The sequence below is a fragment of the Dryobates pubescens genome, chromosome 15 (assembly GCF_014839835.1).
Source record: "Dryobates pubescens isolate bDryPub1 chromosome 15, bDryPub1.pri, whole genome shotgun sequence".
Taxonomy (NCBI): domain Eukaryota; kingdom Metazoa; phylum Chordata; class Aves; order Piciformes; family Picidae; genus Dryobates; species Dryobates pubescens.
In genome coordinates, this window is record NC_071626.1 from 13,422,214 (window position 1) to 13,440,691 (window position 18,478).

Sequence of the window (18,478 nt, forward strand, 5' to 3'; positions counted from 1 at the left end):
ACTGCACTTAGGGCTGTTCATAATTTTCTATTCACTTGTCCATCCATCCACTCTTTACAGCATCGATTCTTCTTTTAGCTCAAAAAAGAGGCTGGTGATTAACAGGGTACTTGGTACTTCAATGGATTGTAGGGCTTTTGATTTGGATTTCAGATCAAATGTAAAATGGGTTAAACAACAATCAATGAGTGGGTTCTAGAATACAGACCAAAAGAAGTCTGAACAAAATCCTGCTGCTTGAAGTCTTCTGACTGATTAATCTCTGCCTTAAAGTAAGTGCACCAGATAAACACAGAGAAAAAACGTAGAGTGTGTCACCTGGTTTCAGTATGAGCAACATACCGCAGTCGTTGTCACTTACTTCCTTCAAAGCAGTACTCTACAACATAGCCGTCTAACCCTGCTGCTCCAATGTGGTCTGGTGGCCTCCATTTCATTGTAACTGAAGTATCAGTCACTCCATCCACTGCCAGGAGAGTTGGTGGACTGGTGACAGCTGGAGCAAGCAGGCAGCAAGGAGAAGACAGAAAATTGTGTTACAACTAGAAGTTTACATTTATGGTGTGTATTCCACTAATTTAGCATCATAGGTGAAGGTTAAATCCTGCCTACTAGGCATTTCCAGTCACCACTGGCACATCTTTCCCAATTAGCACCAAACTAGGAGAAACAGGTACCTCGTCCCATTCCTGCTCATAGCCAAACCCAGAGTTAAATTCCTCCTGCTGAGTAGCGAGAAGGATAAAGAACACAGAAGCAGCAGTTCTGGTCCTTGAAACATATTGATCATAGTTTGACTACATCAGGCTCACCTATAGCATGTCATTGTTTTATTGTAGTGCATCTTTCTGTCTATACATCCTTGCTTCTTGTATAGAAAAGACTACATACCTTCAGCGATATAGTTTATGCAGCACCTAATAAAGTAACATAGGTGCAACAAGAACAACAGTCGTGTCATTGGATGACTAGAATAATGTATTAATTATAATTTTCTAAACCCATACCTCTCTCAATGCTCTTGATTACTTACCTATAGGAACAAAGGACTTTGAAGGCATACTTGGTTTGGAAATGCCTATTGCATTAACAGCAAATACACGGACCTCATAGGCAACACCTTCAATCATCTTCTTTGGCTCAAAAGTTGTTTCTTTACACAGTTCAAAATTCAGTCTCATCCACCTGGAGCTTTGTTTCTTCTTCCTTTCAATGAAATAGCCTATTGACCAAACAATATTTTATTATTGTAAGTGGTAGCATAAAGCTCAGCAGTGGAGTGTCTGTTCTTTGACTGCACAATGGTGTTCTTTCTAATGACAGCTCAATAGTCACTTCTAGCCTCAGAGTGGCTTAGGGGATTGCTGTTAAACTTTAGCTAGTGCAAGCTATCTGGGAGTTACCTGTTTGGCTTTCATGGCCACCTGTGAGCTTTTCTCAGACTTCACTTGCAACACTGCTGTGTTTACTTCCGAGAGAAAAAGTCTTGTTTCAGTGTGTTAGAAGATATTCCAGGGTACTCAGTAATTTGTTTCTGAAATTTCTGCTAACATACAAACAGGCTAACTGTTCAAAGTTTGGTATCATAAAAGGTCACCTTTCAAGTAGGGGGACTGATAATGTGGCAACATGCAGAATGACAAATCTCAAAGCGTTAGGAGAGCAGATAGCAAATAAAGTTGAAGATTGGGTAGAACATTATTGCAATGGGATACTCAGAATGCATTTTTTGCAAGGCCTGATCCTGTAGTGTCCATTGTTTGGGTTTGGTTTCTTTTGTCTATTTTAGAATATCACTACCAAAAACAAACAAACAAAAAACTATGTACCTAAGATAGGTGATCCCCCATCATTTGCTGGAGGCTCCCAGGTCATAACACACCAGTCTTCACCCACCTCAGTCACATTTGGCGCCTCAGGAGGATCAGGGACATCTGTTGTAAACAAAGTATTATATAAAAACCAAACAACCCAAAACTTTCTTCTTTTTGCATAGGTAGAAATAAAAAAAATGCCAAATAAGAAAAAGATCTGAGTAGTTTTTGAAGTGCAACAGGACTTCTTAATGAGAGGAGAAAGAGAGGGAGGGAGGAAGAAGTTCTTTGTGGGTGGTGGCTAGGACAGGATAAATGCCAAGCTCTTCACTTGTGGTAAAACAGGCTACAGCTGCATGGAGAATGGAGACTGTTAAGGGCAGCCTGAGATGACTGCACAAGTTTGGCCCCTGCAGTGTGAAGTGGCTGAGAATTAACTCCTGTTTAAATCCCACTCTAAGCTCTTGTGCACTTCAGTATCCTTGCACCTCAATCCCACATCTGAAAATGGGGACAAAATCAAAAGTTTTCTGAGAATTAACAACAGTTTGGTAGTGAGGGAGAAGAACATCTACAGAAGAGAACCTTGAGATAGAGGAAGAAGAATTTGTCTCTTGTCAGAGTGCAGAAAAGTAGGGCTCTTCAAGGAGCACTTATTGAAAAGGGCTGTGATAACACATGGCTCATGTGCACTGCTCCACATGACTTACCAACCACTTTAATGTTGATTAGAGCTGTGTCCTCTCCAGCCTCATTCTTTAACGTTATTCTGAAAGGACCTGAATCATCCCTCTCGGCTGCGTCAATGACCAGGCAGCTGCTGTCTGAGTACGTTTCTGACCGTATTCTTCCACTGTCTGTGATCCCCTGGGAAACAAAGTAAGCAGAGGGAAAGTAATATTTTCTGGATTTAGAATCAAAATCCAAATACAAATGCAGTAAAGGGCACTTCAGCAAAAATACTAAAGAAACCATTGCAAAAATCACACTGAAGCTCAGAATTACAGTTACCCTAATGATCACAAAAATGACAAAGTAACTGAGGGACAAATCAGTTACTTTAAAATATGGTAATCATTTGGTACTCAGTTCAACCATTGCATCTCAAAGTAAGAGGCAGTAGGTTTACTTGTCCCATGAGTTAGAAAATGCTTTTTTCAACATTTTCATTAATATTTTGCCCAGGGAGGTGGTGGAGTCACCATCGCTGGAGGTGTTTAGGAAGAGACTGGATGGGGTGCTTGGTGCCATGGTTCAGTTGATTAGATAGTGTTGGATGATAGGTTGGACTCGATGATCTCAAAGGTCTTTTCCAACCTGGTTAAGTCTATTCTATTCTATTCTATTCTATTCTATTCTATTCTATTCTATTCTATTCTATTCTATTCTATTCTATTCAGAAATTTCAAATGCTGGCACCTATTTTGGAGTAAGACCTCTCCTAGAATACTTCCCTATTTGGAGAAGTGCACAAGGGCCAATACTACAGTTAATACTTGAAAAATAGTAGCCGGAGATTTGAGCAGATAGGTTTGACAAACCAGCAATAATAACATGTTCCAACTTCCTCATAGTGCAATGAAGATTTAAATGTGAAAAGTGGCTTTTTTGGTGTTGTACAGCTAAGGACTGATCTAGCAAAGTTTTGCATTAGGATACCAGATGCAAGAAGCCGATTGCCCAACCTGTAGTTTTATTGAACATTTGACACTTCATCAGAATTTATCATTCATTTTCCAAAAGCAGACCACATAATGGCTTCCTGTCAAAACCTGGCAGTCATTCTGAGCACTATGTGCAGAAGAAGTAGCCACTTGGTAGATTTTCTCTAGCTCTCTTCTGCATTTTGTGTCTCACTCTTTTTCACAATTTATTTATGGGAAAACTATATATTTTTTTTCTTTGTTAATTCCAGTCTTTCCTCAAAAAGACTCAGAAGATGCTAAGTAATATTTATCCATTTTACCATTTGTTTTTCAGCTAGGAGAGGTATTTTTTGGATAAAGTGCATTGCCTCCTTATTTTCTGCCATTAAAACCAATGCCTTCACAAGTCTAAAAACTACTATTTTTTTACAGCAAAAGGCATCTCATTAAGCTACAGAAACATATATAATGACAATCTACCTTATCCCCTCTACTCCACAGAACTTTTGGAGTTGGCTCGCCAGTGATGGGGATCTCCAGTCGTAGTTTGCTTCCTGCCACAACTGTCACAGTGTTATTTTCCCCGAGACCATCCAGGTGGAGTTTAGGAGGATCTGAAAAAAGGAGAGATTGCCCAGATTTGCCCTGTGGCTGCCACTCTGAGAGATCAGTGACTTGGTGCAGGTGTGCAGCATAGAGAAACACGCTCTATGTTTCGTATTTTGCAGTTAGTGATACTGTGATGCGGTGGTGTTTTTTTGTCAAACGATTTTTTGTTTGGAAGAAAATTTCTTTTTAAGAAAACGGTTGTCCAATGACAAACAAGTCATGGTGCCATATAAATTTTACAACAGTAAGACCATTAAAAAAAAAAAAAATCTTCCTATGGTAAAATTACATATAATCAGGTAACTTCTGAGAGAGATTTCCTCTAAGTGACTCTCAAGAATTTCCATTGCAGGCTTTTTACACACTTCAGGCATCACTGCTCTTATGGTTTAAAGGTTTTCTTAGCCTAAATCCTTCTTCTGAAAGTGAATGATCACTTTCATTTTACCACATGTGGAGAACAAATGAGGAATATCCTCTTACTACTCTTTTTTAATGTATTGGAAGCTATATTGTTTGGCAAACCCTTATAATACCTTTCAGTCTTCATTCTCCCTAAAACTTGTCAATACTTTTTCTACTACAGACATCCCACTTCTTTCAGCTTCAATTAAAGAACATATTTTCTAAAACTTTGGTTGTTTATATTGCTCTCCTTTTGACTTTGAAGTTGCTGATTGCAGTTAAAAGCTGGTGAGGTATTGTGGGAACAGTCAATGCTTTGGTTTGTTTTTGTTTGAAAGACTGAGATTATTAAAAAGCATTCCATTTTACAGAGTGAATAAAAAACAGCCAGAAGCATTTGCTCTCTGGGTATCATTTAATGCATTTAGGGAATAGGTAAATATGCACCAATTCTATGAATCTTTTACCAAACTAAATCACATTTTGCAATGTCAGCAAGCTGGTTCTTCAAAGATGACAACACTGTATATCTGGAAAGAGGATAGCAACAGGTGTTTCACACAAACTCTTAACAGTGTTTTATATTTAGGAATTTGACATCAAGAAGCCCTCCCTGGGAGCTCCCACTGGCTTTTAAATTACAAGCAGATCCTAAGCACAAAGTGCACTATGACCAGCTCACTTGTGCTGTGCCAAAGCATCAGGTTTATTTTCACTGTCAGATGCCTGCTCTGAGGAAGCAAACTAATTGTAATTAAAGTTATTTCACACTGCTTTGAATGTCCAAAGGTCAGGGAAAGAGGTGTTATATAAAAGTCATAGTGCCATATACTTACCCACAATATGTACTTTGCATGGAATATTAGTCTCATATTCATCTGGCACAAACATGTATTCACCCTCATCATCAACAGCAGAGCTTGCTATAACAAATCTGTGGATTCTGTAGAATATTGAAAAATAAATCTGTGTAAATTATTTTTTGAAGGCTGCTTGAAGCTGAAAGGAAAAAATCTGCAAGTGTGTAAAATAACTGATTAAAAATCCTTTTCTGTCTGAACTAAAAGTGCCATTTTAGCTGATTACATACTGTGTAATTTGTACAAAGAATTATCAAGACAACCACCAAATTATGTAAACAATTCTAATATTTGTTGTTTGAACAGAGAAGTAGAAAAATACAGGAGTGTAAACTCTTTGACCCATGAGTTCTCTGCTGCTGCCATTAGATTGTAATTTGGTTGTTCAAGAAGAGATCTTTAGTTGATTTGTTGTGGGGATATTCTAAGCTGGTTTCTATAACCTGCTGTGACTAAGCTTTTATTCAAGATAGGACTCACCTCTGTGCCCTTCCTGCTTCCCTTTCCCTCACCTCATGCTATGGGACTGCATGGTCTGTAGGGATCTCCTTCACTTTATGTCAGTTCAAGGGACAGCTGGCACTTGTTCCTTACTGTAACTTAGTGAGCATTATGGAGTAAATGCAAATACTTCAAAGCCTCTTTAGGAGCAAGGGCATCACAAGGGCAGCTCTCAGCTGTATGTTGTAGTTCTGCTAAGCTGAACTGAAAGGGATGTCATTAAAGGATGCTTTTGTGGTACTTTTTAAACTGCCAAACCTTCAGTGAAAATGGGCGGATTATTAAGTGCAAAGGAGCCTGATATGGCCACATAATTCACATGGGCAGAGATACATGGTCTGAGTTGATACACACCAAACAGAAGCTTTCAGATAAACAGACATTTAAAAGTTATATATTTCTATGAATGTCTAACAATTACTTTACTACTTAACATCCTGTGCTAGCAGCAACAGCAATGTCTAGAAAAATTAATATATCATGAACTTAGATGGATCGAGGATTTGATTGCTGTTCTCCACAGCTGAAAGACATAAAATGAAAGGAGACAAGGAGACATGAATTTTGATGATTAAAAAGAAATGTTTGAGGGACATAGATTAGGCTTGATAACCTGCATTATGGCACATCTCTACAGTGTAATTCCTTCAAAAGTCAAGTTAATACACAATAGACTTACCTTCCTTTGTGATAAATCTTTACACGGTCACTAGCTTCAACCTGTTGCCCATTTTTGTACCACTTCCCTGTCACATTCTCAGATATCTCACACTTCAGATGGATTTCCTGTCCAAGCCTCACAGTCTGGTCTTCTAGTGCAAGTGATATCTTCAGTGGTCTCACTTAGGAAAACAGAAGCAGAGATATTAATGCTAATATCAACAAATAGTTCATGGTTCTGTGATGAAACTGTTACTAGCCTTCATAATAGTCTTCAAATCACAAAAATACCACCAATAATAAAGTTTTTGAATCAAAATACCAGTAACATACACATGTAAGGTGCATGATTTAACCTCTTTTCATGTAGTCTGATGATTTAGAAAGGGTGACCTAAAATGCCCATGGCTTGACTGGGGAAATTCCATGGATATTGCTGGTAGAAGACCTAAGCCCAGGAGCTGTCATTTGAATGTGCTGGAGGTAAACTCTTTAGCCAGTAAGAAATTTTCAAGAGGTGAAAGACCTGTGTCCTTAGACCTGTGCACTACAAGGAATTGCAGCCCACTTTTCCTGTAATCTAACTTCTTTCATAGCTCTCCCGACTGATTTGAGATGATTTGGAGACTAGCCAAACTATTTCTTTACAAGTGAGGACTCTAAGTTCTCAACCTGTTTCATCTGCCTGATGGCAAATGCTGACTGGCCACTAAGCTTAACTTCCTATACTACTTGATCTCGTGTTTGCTAAACTGCCTTAACTCACCCTGTGAACACCCACAGATATTACTAGCTTTTGTAAAACCTGAGTCTGAGTCCCAGTTCAATTCCACTTTCTGCAAGGTAAGATGCCCTAGAGCAGACTACAGGCTGAACACACAGTGCCAGCTGTATGCAGTAAATATGCCTGGCTATAATCTGACACAGGAAACAAAGAATGATGGGAAATACAGTGTTCTACTGTGACCCAGTTGGAAAATCCTCAGAACTTTCATGAAAAGAAGGGTCCAGCTCAATAGCTATGCAGGATAATCTCAAAGCTATTAATAGAACAGCCTTAGTTGGTTGTGTTTAGGGTGCCAATTCACACAAAATAGTGACAAGCAGTGTGAGTATTACCAAACTGTGTATGCTTATGCATGGTATGATAGCTTGAGAGAATGGGAACATACATTTTGCTCAAAACCACAGGTGTTTTAAAGAGATATTTCACCAACATACTGAGGGATCTACATAGTCACATGTTGGTGCTTGTAAGTCCAGGTCAAGTAACCATGATGGCTGTTGGCAGTATTCCTAGTTACACAACCACTTTTTTTTTATTCCAACATGCTATTCTTTCTGTCTGCCTAAAAATCCTTGTTTTGTCTTTCCTGTGAAAGGATTAAAAAACCCAAAATACTTCCCTTGAAATTTCACTTTGTTGACTTTGAATGAGTAGCTTTGTTTTCCATTGCCTGCTACTGCAACAAGGTTCAAAAGGGAAGTCACTGTTGGTATGGAAATTAAACATCCCTTTAAGGCCCCAGAAAAAGGCAAACAAATTATTTGTTTCTGCAAGCTAAGTAAACTGTGATATATGAATTCAAGAGCAAGATGGATGATACTTACAACCAACTGAAAGCTTAGCTTCTGACTGGCCTCCAGTTGTCATTACTGAGTAAACTGCGTTGTCATTTTTTGCAGCTTCCTCTATGACCAAAGTGTGTTTTTTACCCTCAACCTTTATTCGATACCGAGATTTAGGATCATTGGGAAGTTCTACACCATTCCTGAACCTGATAGAAAATAAAGAATATTTATTTTCCCAATAGAAGTCCTGGACAAATAAAGACTCCTGTAGACTGAAACTTCCAGAGAAGACTTTAGAAAACTTGAGGCACAAGAAAAGGTTAACCAAACTCGTCCATGAATGTGTAAGGAGATTTTTGTTGTTGCTACATTTTTACATAGCTTTTTCTCAAGCTTTTCTTAATTTCAGGTTTACTGGTACAGAAAAAGCTGTCCACATTTTTGTCTACAATTAAAATACTCTAGACTTTATTCTCAAGGAGAACAGTATCTGCTCAGAGTGTGGCTTACCATTTCACATTTGCATCATCTTCAGACACTTCACAGCTCAGCTCTACTCGTTCACCAATATAGGTACTGGTATCCTCCAGGCCTTTGGTCACCAAAATTGGAGGATCTTTGGAAAAAGAAAATTACAGATGTATAATCTGAGAAAGAAAACTAAGTGAAAGTGGTTTTCAAAATCATGCTATAGAAGATTATATCATTTTAAAGTTCTACTATCAGTCTCAGTGCAGTTTTCCTGTCTTAAATCAGGAAAGCAATTGCTCAATAAATGTGAAATAAAAAAACCCAACAGATTTTCTGATTAATGCTTTTCTTGCCCCCTCCCAGTTCCCTTTCATGAAATTGCATTATCATTAGGTCCTATAGCCCATTAAACACAATAAGATGACCTGATGACATAACACAGTCCCTTTATAGATTTAACCCATTCCTGCAGTCAAAATTCAAGTTTATTTAATAGGAAGAGACTGTTGTACAACAGTTATTTTATGATAATTATAGGGCCAGTGGGCTTCATTACTTTCAACAGCTTTCTGAAATACTTGATGATTTTTTTTCTCTCCCGGTGAGTTTCTGGTTCCCAGGGACTTCTATTGTACATGTATAATGCCATGAATATTACCAGTAAGATTATTAATAATGTAGGAGTAAAAAGGGTCAGGTAATTGTGACTTATGTGTATCTTTTGATAGAGTCTTTCCTTAAATCTGTGCAGATGGAATGAAAATGGCTAGAAAGCTTATCTGAGGGTACTTGACACAAAAGTATCATTCATCAGGTACCTAAACGTGGTAAAGCCAACACTATGACAAATGAGTCTCCAAAATGTCTTTAAGACTATGAGGGAGACCACAGCCCCACTAGATCCTAATGCACAGTATGACATAACCATATCCTCATTTCAGTGCTTTCACTAAATTACTAAGTACAGGATAAGGAAAAAAAAAAATGTTCAGGGATCACAAAAATGTGGAGTGATACAAAACCCCACTGAACAAGGTGCTCCCTGCCAGATTCTGTTGCAGCTGAAGAAGCCACACCAATTTACCACAAGAGAAACAGGAGCAAGCAGATGTAGTTACCTCTCACAAACAGTTCTGTGGAGCATTTCTCATCCCCAGCTGTTACATAATAGCGAGCATCGTCTGACATTTGACAGTTATTGATGAATAAAATTCTCTGGTTACCTTTGTGCTCAAAAATGTATCTGTTTGAACAGGGATGCAGCAAAGATACGTTAGAAAAACCAACGGACCCCTTTTGCTTTATGTAGAAAGTGCTTTAAGGCTAATTAGAGTCCTGGGAAGCAGTTTCCAGGAATAAACAGAGCTGTCATAGACATTTTAGCAAAAGGAGCTAGGGTGTAGAGTGACAACAACCATCTTCTGGCTTTTTCCAAAACCCCAAACATAGGTGATATTAAAAAGTAAAAAATGAGCAGGCTCTGAAGGATGGCAGATAAAATAGAGTCTGAAACTCTAGATGAGTAAAGATGAAAATAACCAGTAACAGGACACCTTCCTCATTCCAACACTCTTAACATTTTTGTGAAGTATAATAATAGCCAAAGTTAAGAAGTTCATATTATTGGTAGGCCAGATGGCACAAGAGATCAGTAATGAGATATGGGGTTTTGGTAATGAGATCTGGAGCCTTTCACCTTTATGTCACCAGTTTAGATCTACTCCAGGTTCGTAATGACCAAAGCTCATTAGCATCTGACAGCTGCTTCAGCAGCCTGGAAGAAATGCGCTGGTACATTCAATACAGGTCCTTGTACTGGAGAAGTATCCATTAAGCTCCCTGTGAAACAGTTCTGAACTGCTCGTGGCAGATACAGGGGCTAAAGATTTGCCCTCTTTATTATATATTTTTTTTCTCAACTATGAATATTCATTGAAATACTTTGTTGACTTTTGCAGCCTTTTCCCTTTCTCTGTGTAAGAGGGCTTTTTTTTTTTTCCCCTTTTTTTCTTTCTATTTTCTCATAGGGCCAGAGGACAAAGTTGCTATGATTTTGTGCTCCTGAGAAACATTTAGGACTGTTACGTTGCTGTGCATTGCTCTCTGCACATTGTCACTCCTAGCTGTGCCTGACTTTGGAATGGGATTTTCTACACCAGGTTGTGAGGGATGGTTGTACCTGCACTAAAGACCAGCCTCAATTTTCAGCCATTGATCTACCTGTACTGAAGTGTCTGTACCTGAAAAGTCACTTCCTTTAGATAAAGCCAGAGGGTAAACCAATAGGCAGGCAATACAGGTGATGAAGTACACTAGGGTACACTGCAGGTTTTTTACTTCATTGTGAGTGCTAACTGGGTAGTGGATGGTGAGACAAACCTCACTCCTCTTTCTTCAGGTGGTGCATGATCCAAACGGGTAAGTATGTGATGTTAAGTGTCTGTCCTCTTAGCACCCAATTACTGTAGAAAGAGTCTGATCTCCTTCAGATACAGGACTGGGGGCAAGTGATTTGTTTATTCATAATGCTTCCTGATTTTTTAAAAGTTACTGACTAGTAATTTGCTCTGTGTTTTACTAAGGAAGTTTAATTTCACTTGAGGCAAAGGAGCCAATCTACATTAACATATAGCATACAGTGGACTTTTCTGAATTGTGAGCATACCCATACTCATCAGTTGCATACTTTTCATGAACAATGAAATTCAGAAATACAATTGGTCCAGCCTGAGACAAGATTTATACAGCACACTTGTCAGACAAGTACATGTGTATCCATTTGATTGCTTGCATACAATAAAAATACTTACTTTGCACTTGGTCGTATTTCTTGGCCATTTTTATACCACTTGAGTTCCACTGTTGGATCTGCTAGCTCCACCATGAACCTTACTTTACCTCCTTTGTCCACCTGATATGCAGGATCAAGACCCTTGGCAAAAGCTGTTGTGGAAGCCAGGTGTTATTATAAAAGAAGATCAGAAAGCAAGAATATGAATGCTGAAATGACATTGCATAAACCTTGTCAAAGGTTTCAGAATGCATGCACACAATGTTATGTCTCCCTTTATTCTTATACTAGTCTGCAGGAATCGGCTTGTTTTCCAGAAACATTAGAATAAGTGCAAAGCTTTTCAGGTCTGATTATCCTGATCAGGTACAAGCTAGTATCTCTTCATGATTTTGCAGTGTGACTACATTCTGAATTAGACTGGGTAGACACAGCTTTGATAGCTGTGTGTGTATATGTATTATGCAACATACACATTTATTTTATATAAACATATGTATATACACCTATGCAGAAAAAAAGCTATATATATTTATGCCTGCATTACACTACTCATACTATTTAGTAGGGTAGATGGGAAAAGACATGTCTTCACTAAATGTCCTCACTCAATGCAGGATGGACGGCTTTTAGCGCAGCTGGGATTTCATTGAATCGTTTCAGCTGGTAAAGACCTTTAAGAGCATTGAGACCAACGATTATCTACCTCTACCAAGTCTGGTTCTAAACCATGTCCCTTAGCACCGTACCTATGGATCTTTTAAACACCTTCAGGGATGGTGATCCAATCACCTCCCTGGAGAGTCTAATCCAGTGTCCAATAACCCTTTCAGTGAAGAAGTTTCTTCTAATGTCTGATCTAAATCTCCCCTGGTGTAACTTGAGGCCATTTCCTCTCATCCTATCACTTGTCATTACAGGCAGTTGTAGAAAGCAATAAGGTTTCCCCTCTGCCTCCTAACTCCTTGCCGTCATGCAGATTGAATTGAAGCAAGTTTGGATTTTTAAGGATGTTTGACTACTGAACGTGAGAATATTCTGCCTTATCCATACCTGCGCTCTTCTTCACTTCCCTGCGCATGCGCTTCAGGCGCTTTAACATGCCTCTCAGGTCAGTGATACCATACTGAAAAGCGATCTTCTCATATTCACTGGGATTCGCGTTCTTCAGGAGCTCCCACACATCTATCTCAGGTTCTTCCTCTTGCTGTTTTACCTCCCTGACAGTAGCAAAATAAAATTGTGGGTGAAGAGTTAGCAAGACTTCATCACACCATAAGGAAAGGTGAAGCTGAATCTATGGTGAGGCTAGAAAGGTTTTGAAGGCCACACTCTGTTGTAGGTTAAGGATTAACTGTTATACCATAGAGTAGAACTCCCAAGGGGATGGGAAGTCCCCAGAGGGAGGCATCAAATATCATATGTTATTCCATTCCCTTTCTTATATTATCCCTATATAATAAGCAGACCTTCTGCTCTGCTCATGGTGGCCTCTTGGCTCTGGGCATTTTGGCTCTTAGTTGATGCTTTTGCTTTCGGCTGCATGGGAGGGAGGCCTGGCTGGTAGGAATCTGCTTCTGTTGTGTAGCGGGGACTACGTTCTGAGCCCAGTCCAGGAAGCTAGGACATTGCTGATTCTGATCATCTATATCCTAATATCCTTTGTACTTTGTTTACTTTTGTAAGTATTATTTCTATTTAATTTCCAATTCTGTGCAAGTATTTTTATTTACGCCTTTAGGGTAAATCCTATATTCTGTCCTGAGCTGGAGGCTCAACCAGGGACACCATCATGTTGTTTTTTGCATTTCACTCACTAAAAGTGAAATAGCTCAGAATGGCCTTAATTCACACCTTAATTTACTCTTCTTCAGAGCAGAATTTGGATATAAATTTTTATGTGCCTTTTTCTGACGTAGTCAGTTATGAGAATTTTTATATTGCTTTAGCATTAAAACAAAACAAAACAAACCAACCAAAAAAACAAAAAAACAACAAAGAGAAAAAGAGAAAAAAAGTTTGAAAATGCATCCCTATAATAGCACATGGGCTAATCCCCCTTAAATCCATTTTATCTGTTGTAACCTGAGTGGAGCCAGTTACAATTGCTGGTGGCACCACTGAGATCTGAGTCTAATCCTTACATTTCATAATTATACAAAAATGCCTTCAAACCCTGAGTCCCTCTGACTGCTACTAGGGCGTGACCAGTGAAAGGAGAGTGAAATACAATCACTGCCGCATTATGGTTACACCAGTGCTTCTCAGAGCTGCTTAAAGCTAGCATATGGATAGGAATTGGAGATTTCCACACCGGCTTGGACTTGCTTGATGGATCTGGTGGCTTCCAAGTTTGTCTCAGTCTTAAGAGCAGAAAGTGTTTTCAGGGGTCTGTGTGAATGGCATCACCTTTGCACAGAAATGTCAGTACCATGTTAGAATAGAATATTTACTATCTGCAACTCCAGGCTAGGGCAACCAATAAAAAGAAGCTTTTTTTTTTTCCCCCCTCACAATGTCAGCCATTAAATGAGAGGACAATGGAGGCATCTGAAACAAAATGATAATTTTTAAGATTGACAGCTCAGTTCAAAACAGTGATCTGCTAGAACAATCTGGAATTGGAGAAGAAATCTAGACATTTGCCCAGTAAATTCAGATTAGGATCATACTAGTCAGACTACCTCAGGTATGTAATTTTATGTTTCTTTCCTTTTATCTGTGCTCATGCTTTTTTCTCACTGGTGTTTCAGTGAGATTCCTTCTGAATGGCAGCAACTCAAAATCAGCTTGCAAACATATGTAAAAGCTGACACACTCCATGGGTGGCATTCTCCTCTCCCAGGGCTGGCCACTTGCCGTGCATGCAATCCCTGTCCATACAAAGAAGAGGGACACTCCATGGGTATCAAGATAATGTACCCCTTTAAATGAGGAAGTAGCTGAAAATGAGGATGGCTATCCTGATTTTCAACCAGCTTGAAATAATTCATTTCAGATTCTTTTTCTCTCTTGTGTAACTGGAGAACAAATTTTGACACTTGGAGCAAGCAAACTTTGTTCCGAGACCACAGCAGTTTCTGCTGTGAGTAGTGAGCAAACAATGCTTGGTATTTCTCAAGGAAATGGATATCTTCACAAAATCACCTTCAGGTCTTTTCCACCAAAGAGTGCATTTCATTGAAAGATGTACTTTAAAAAAAAAGACCTAAATGCTTGAGTGTTTTTGAGATCTTGTGCCTTTTGAAATTTCATGCCATTACTGATCCGTTGCATTCGTGAAGCAGAACCAGTCTCATAGTGGCTTACTGTGATAAGAACTGGTTTGTCTTCCTGCAAGATCAGTATGAAATTAGAAAATAGGCAGTATACAGATTCTATGCATTTAGGATTTGTAAAAAACAAAACCTGTTTCAAGCATTATGCACCACAGATGAAAACTTCAAGCTCTTTCCTTGGTAACCATACAAAAGTTTGCTTTGCCCATTAATCACACAGTAAGTATACTCTGTTTATATGGCTATACAATGTTTATCATACAAAACACATGAGATACTTGCTAGTGAAGTGATAATGGCTCTTAAATCACATTTCTTTTTTCCACAAACCCACCAAGACCTCTTACATGCCACTCTAATGTTGTTCATTAAACACTGCACAGGCAGGTGTGAGAACTGTTGTATTAAGTTGTATTAGTATCATAAAAAGTCAAGCTGAAGATCCTAATTAGGGATGAGAAGATAAAAAAAAAAAAATCAAAGTCCTGGTGGATATGAATTGGTTCAGCCATTCCTGTGTGCTTTAGTTCTTTAAATACTATCCTTAGCATCATAGCCCATGAGCCCATCGGGAGCTTTTTGTATAATTAATACTGCATATTGGGGGTTCCTCTTTCAGAGCAAGTGGTAGATAAGATAAAGGATCTAGTTCCACTTATCTGTGGTCAGTTGCCATTTATTTTCATGGCATATAGAATTTGTGTGATAAATTCTTTTAAATGACAAATTAACCATCTTGTCTTAACCTGTTAAAAGACTAAACTGAGCTTAAGATCTGAAATAGTGAGAGTTTTAACTATCAAGACATTGGATGGCCAAGCCAAACAAGAGAAACATGCCCAATTTTTTTTCTCCATCACAGCATTTAAATTGAATAAAACACTATTTGCGTGCACATATTGGAACAAAAAGCTACAAAGAATTAATACCTCTATGGTATGAAAGCATATTATATGATTTTTTCGTATCAGGATGCTTATGAAATGAAATTAAGATGTACTCAAATTTAACCCTCGCAGTCTTTTACTTTTGCACCAGGCTCAATTTTCTAAACTGCTCATCCCTGTGTAGGAAGTAGTTCCCCTCTACCCTTCATGCAAACACGAAACAAATGGCAAGCAAACGAAATGTTAGTTGTCGCTTTATGTTGTGGCTCCCTTTTCCCCCCAGTGCGTTCAAATCTGAGGTTTCTTTTCTGCACCCTTAAAGGTACAATTAACTGAACATCCACATAGGGTACTATGAGAAGAATAGTTAGAAACATTAAAATTAAAAAAAAAAAAGGGGAAGGTCAGCAAATTCTTAAGAAGTTATTAATGCTACACCTGACTCTTTTCTGTGTGCGAACCTAATGGTTTGCAATCCACACCTGCTCACTTCATCACTTGGTTCTCACCTACGTTTCAGGAGACCACTAAAGTCAAGTTCTCCTGCATCCTCTTGTCCTTCACCGCTGTCATTAATAGAAAGAGATCAAATCTTTGTTTAATACAAGAAGACTTAGACAACACACATTGCAAACGCTCTACCGTATCTTATATACTCAACACTGTCCAGACACACAAATGATGGCACATAATCAACACAAACTTGTATTCTTTTTCACACAAATTATGTTTCCTTAGGCAGTTGTGAAAAATAACACAAAGGTTTGTATTGCTTGTTGTTACACTTCGATGACAAATTTTTGCAACTGCATACATAAATTTGCCAAGGTTTGTGTTAGATTTCACTAACACAAATAAATGTGAGCACAACCAGCTTTGTTTTTAATTTTCATAGTGTATGGGCATAAAAACAAAGGGCTTGTGCTGATCTTTTGATATGAACATAAAACAAAGATTTGCATTGTTGGGTGGTGCTTCCAACTGCATAGCTGTATCAAATTCAGTTGCAAAGCATGACACATAAGAGTCAACCTTTCTGCAAATGACGGAAGAAATCAGTTTTTGAAAAAAAGAAGAAACAGTACTTTGCATATTTTTACATCTAGAATCACAGTCCTGTGAAGGTGCATTTCTTTCTATAATGTCATCTGAAGAAGTAAGTTCTTATTGTAAAGTGCTTACAGACAAAAGAATTGTCCTTAGTATCTCTAAAAGGGGCAAAATCCTGCATACGTTAAATCAAATGATGCTGATATTTCATCTCAGATTTTGCATATGAAATATTACTTTAAAAAAACCCAGAAAATACTCTGATGTCCTCATCTGCTTGAGTAGAATAGCTATTGCAGTATTTCAAAAGGGTGCCCAAGAAAGGAGTGCACCTTGAATGTAACATAGAATCATAGCATCACAGAATTGTTAGGGTTGGAAGGGACTTCAAGGATCACCTGGTTCCAACCCCCCTGCCATAGGCAGGGACACCTTGCACTAGATCAGATTACTCAGAGCCACTTCCAGCCTGGCCTTAGAAATCTCCAGGGATGGAGCTTCCACATCTTTTATATTTACTCTTTAAAGCAAATCCTTGTAAGTAAAAGCAGTGATTTCTAAATCACAACTTTGTTTGCATATGTAAATTAACAAACCGCATTAATTTTCTGTTTGTAAAACATTTTCATTCTGATTATTTCTGTTCTTGTAAGACAATTTTCTCTATACCATACAAAAATGACATCTATCCTGATTTGAATTGCTATGTCATCACAAAGGTTGTAAAACTTAAGACATGGTGTTTTATTTTATCTCCTCTGCAAGATATTATTTGTAGTTTTCCCATAACGATGGCCTTATGACTCACTTTCTTACTGTAAGACAACATAAAACCAGATTCTATTTTCTTGGAATCAGCATGATTTCCTCTCCGATTTAATTAGTACAGGATTGAGACCAGAAAAATTTCATGTTGTAGCTGACAATTTTCAGGACACATGCAGTAGAGTATTTTAGTGCATCAAAATGTATTTTTCAAAACCTCTAAAGAAGCACACATTTAATCATCTTAAATATTCCATCTTCCTGGAAATCAGTAACACTTTAATTTTACAGCAGAGTATTTAATATCATATTTACTCTCTTTGTGTTTTTTACTACTTCAATCTTCCCACTACCAACTACCCTAAACCCCACTTCTTTAATTTTTTTTTAAATCATTTTTTTTAAGTGCTTGATACAATTTTTTGCCCAAACTGAGTTCTGTGCATGCTACCAGCATCCGTTACTGAGAAGCTTCATAGGATCACTGTTTCCAGTTACCTTCTTTTGAAAGCAGATCTGATGTCAATGGATGGAGCAGCTTGGGAAGATTCTACAAAATGACAGTAATGCAGGAATTAAGAACATAATTTCAAATTAATGCAATTTAGGAAACCAGTGTAATTCATCATATGAAATTTGTTCAGTTTCCTGCTAAGTGACCACAGTTTCTGCTGCTTCTTTGGCATTGAGCTGCCTTAATTGCAAAGCTACTCAGTGTTAACCTTAATTTCTCTAAACTACTTTCTACAGTTCTGCATAGCAACTCTGTCTTGGTGATGTTTATCTCTGATTGTCTTTCTGCCCATACACAGGCTCTGGCCTTTTTGTCCTCCAATTCCCTGTGCTTTCTCTCCTGCTTGCATCTTGTGCTTTGTATGCTCAGCATCAGAGGAAAGAGACAGCTACAGTCTTGTGTTGACTCTTGATGCAGGCATGAATCCCCCTTGTGTGAATTGCTCATCTGTGCCAGTTTGAAATAAATGTAATGGCTCTGATCCATGGGTAGTGAATGGATGGTCCTCTTAACTGTGACCACCTTCTTCTGGCCCATGAATGAACAGTCCAGTCTAGGCTGTTTGGTAGGCATTGTTTATGAGGGTGAACAACTATTTTGTCCACTGACTGCTGGCCCTGGCATGTCAGAAGACATCTTTCTCAGTCTGATCATG

The 18,478-nt window shown here is 38.4% G+C and overlaps 1 protein-coding gene across 1 annotated transcript in view; it reads right to left on the reverse strand.

The window, feature by feature from the left end:
- The window catches only part of MYBPC1 (myosin binding protein C1), a 45,605-nt gene that overhangs the window by 20,159 nt on the left and 6,968 nt on the right, over window positions 1-18,478 (reverse strand). The window contains exons 6-18 of the mRNA XM_054168088.1: window positions 17,808-17,859; window positions 12,383-12,549; window positions 11,349-11,481; window positions 9,657-9,781; window positions 8,578-8,683; window positions 8,107-8,273; window positions 6,515-6,677; window positions 5,311-5,417; window positions 3,941-4,074; window positions 2,525-2,681; window positions 1,830-1,934; window positions 1,034-1,222; window positions 362-496 (exon numbers count right to left, since the gene is read on the reverse strand). Coding sequence (XP_054024063.1) covers window positions 362-496; window positions 1,034-1,222; window positions 1,830-1,934; window positions 2,525-2,681; window positions 3,941-4,074; window positions 5,311-5,417; window positions 6,515-6,677; window positions 8,107-8,273; window positions 8,578-8,683; window positions 9,657-9,781; window positions 11,349-11,481; window positions 12,383-12,549; window positions 17,808-17,859 — 1,740 coding nt within the window. The remainder of the gene's footprint in view (window positions 1-361; window positions 497-1,033; window positions 1,223-1,829; window positions 1,935-2,524; window positions 2,682-3,940; window positions 4,075-5,310; window positions 5,418-6,514; window positions 6,678-8,106; window positions 8,274-8,577; window positions 8,684-9,656; window positions 9,782-11,348; window positions 11,482-12,382; window positions 12,550-17,807; window positions 17,860-18,478) is intronic.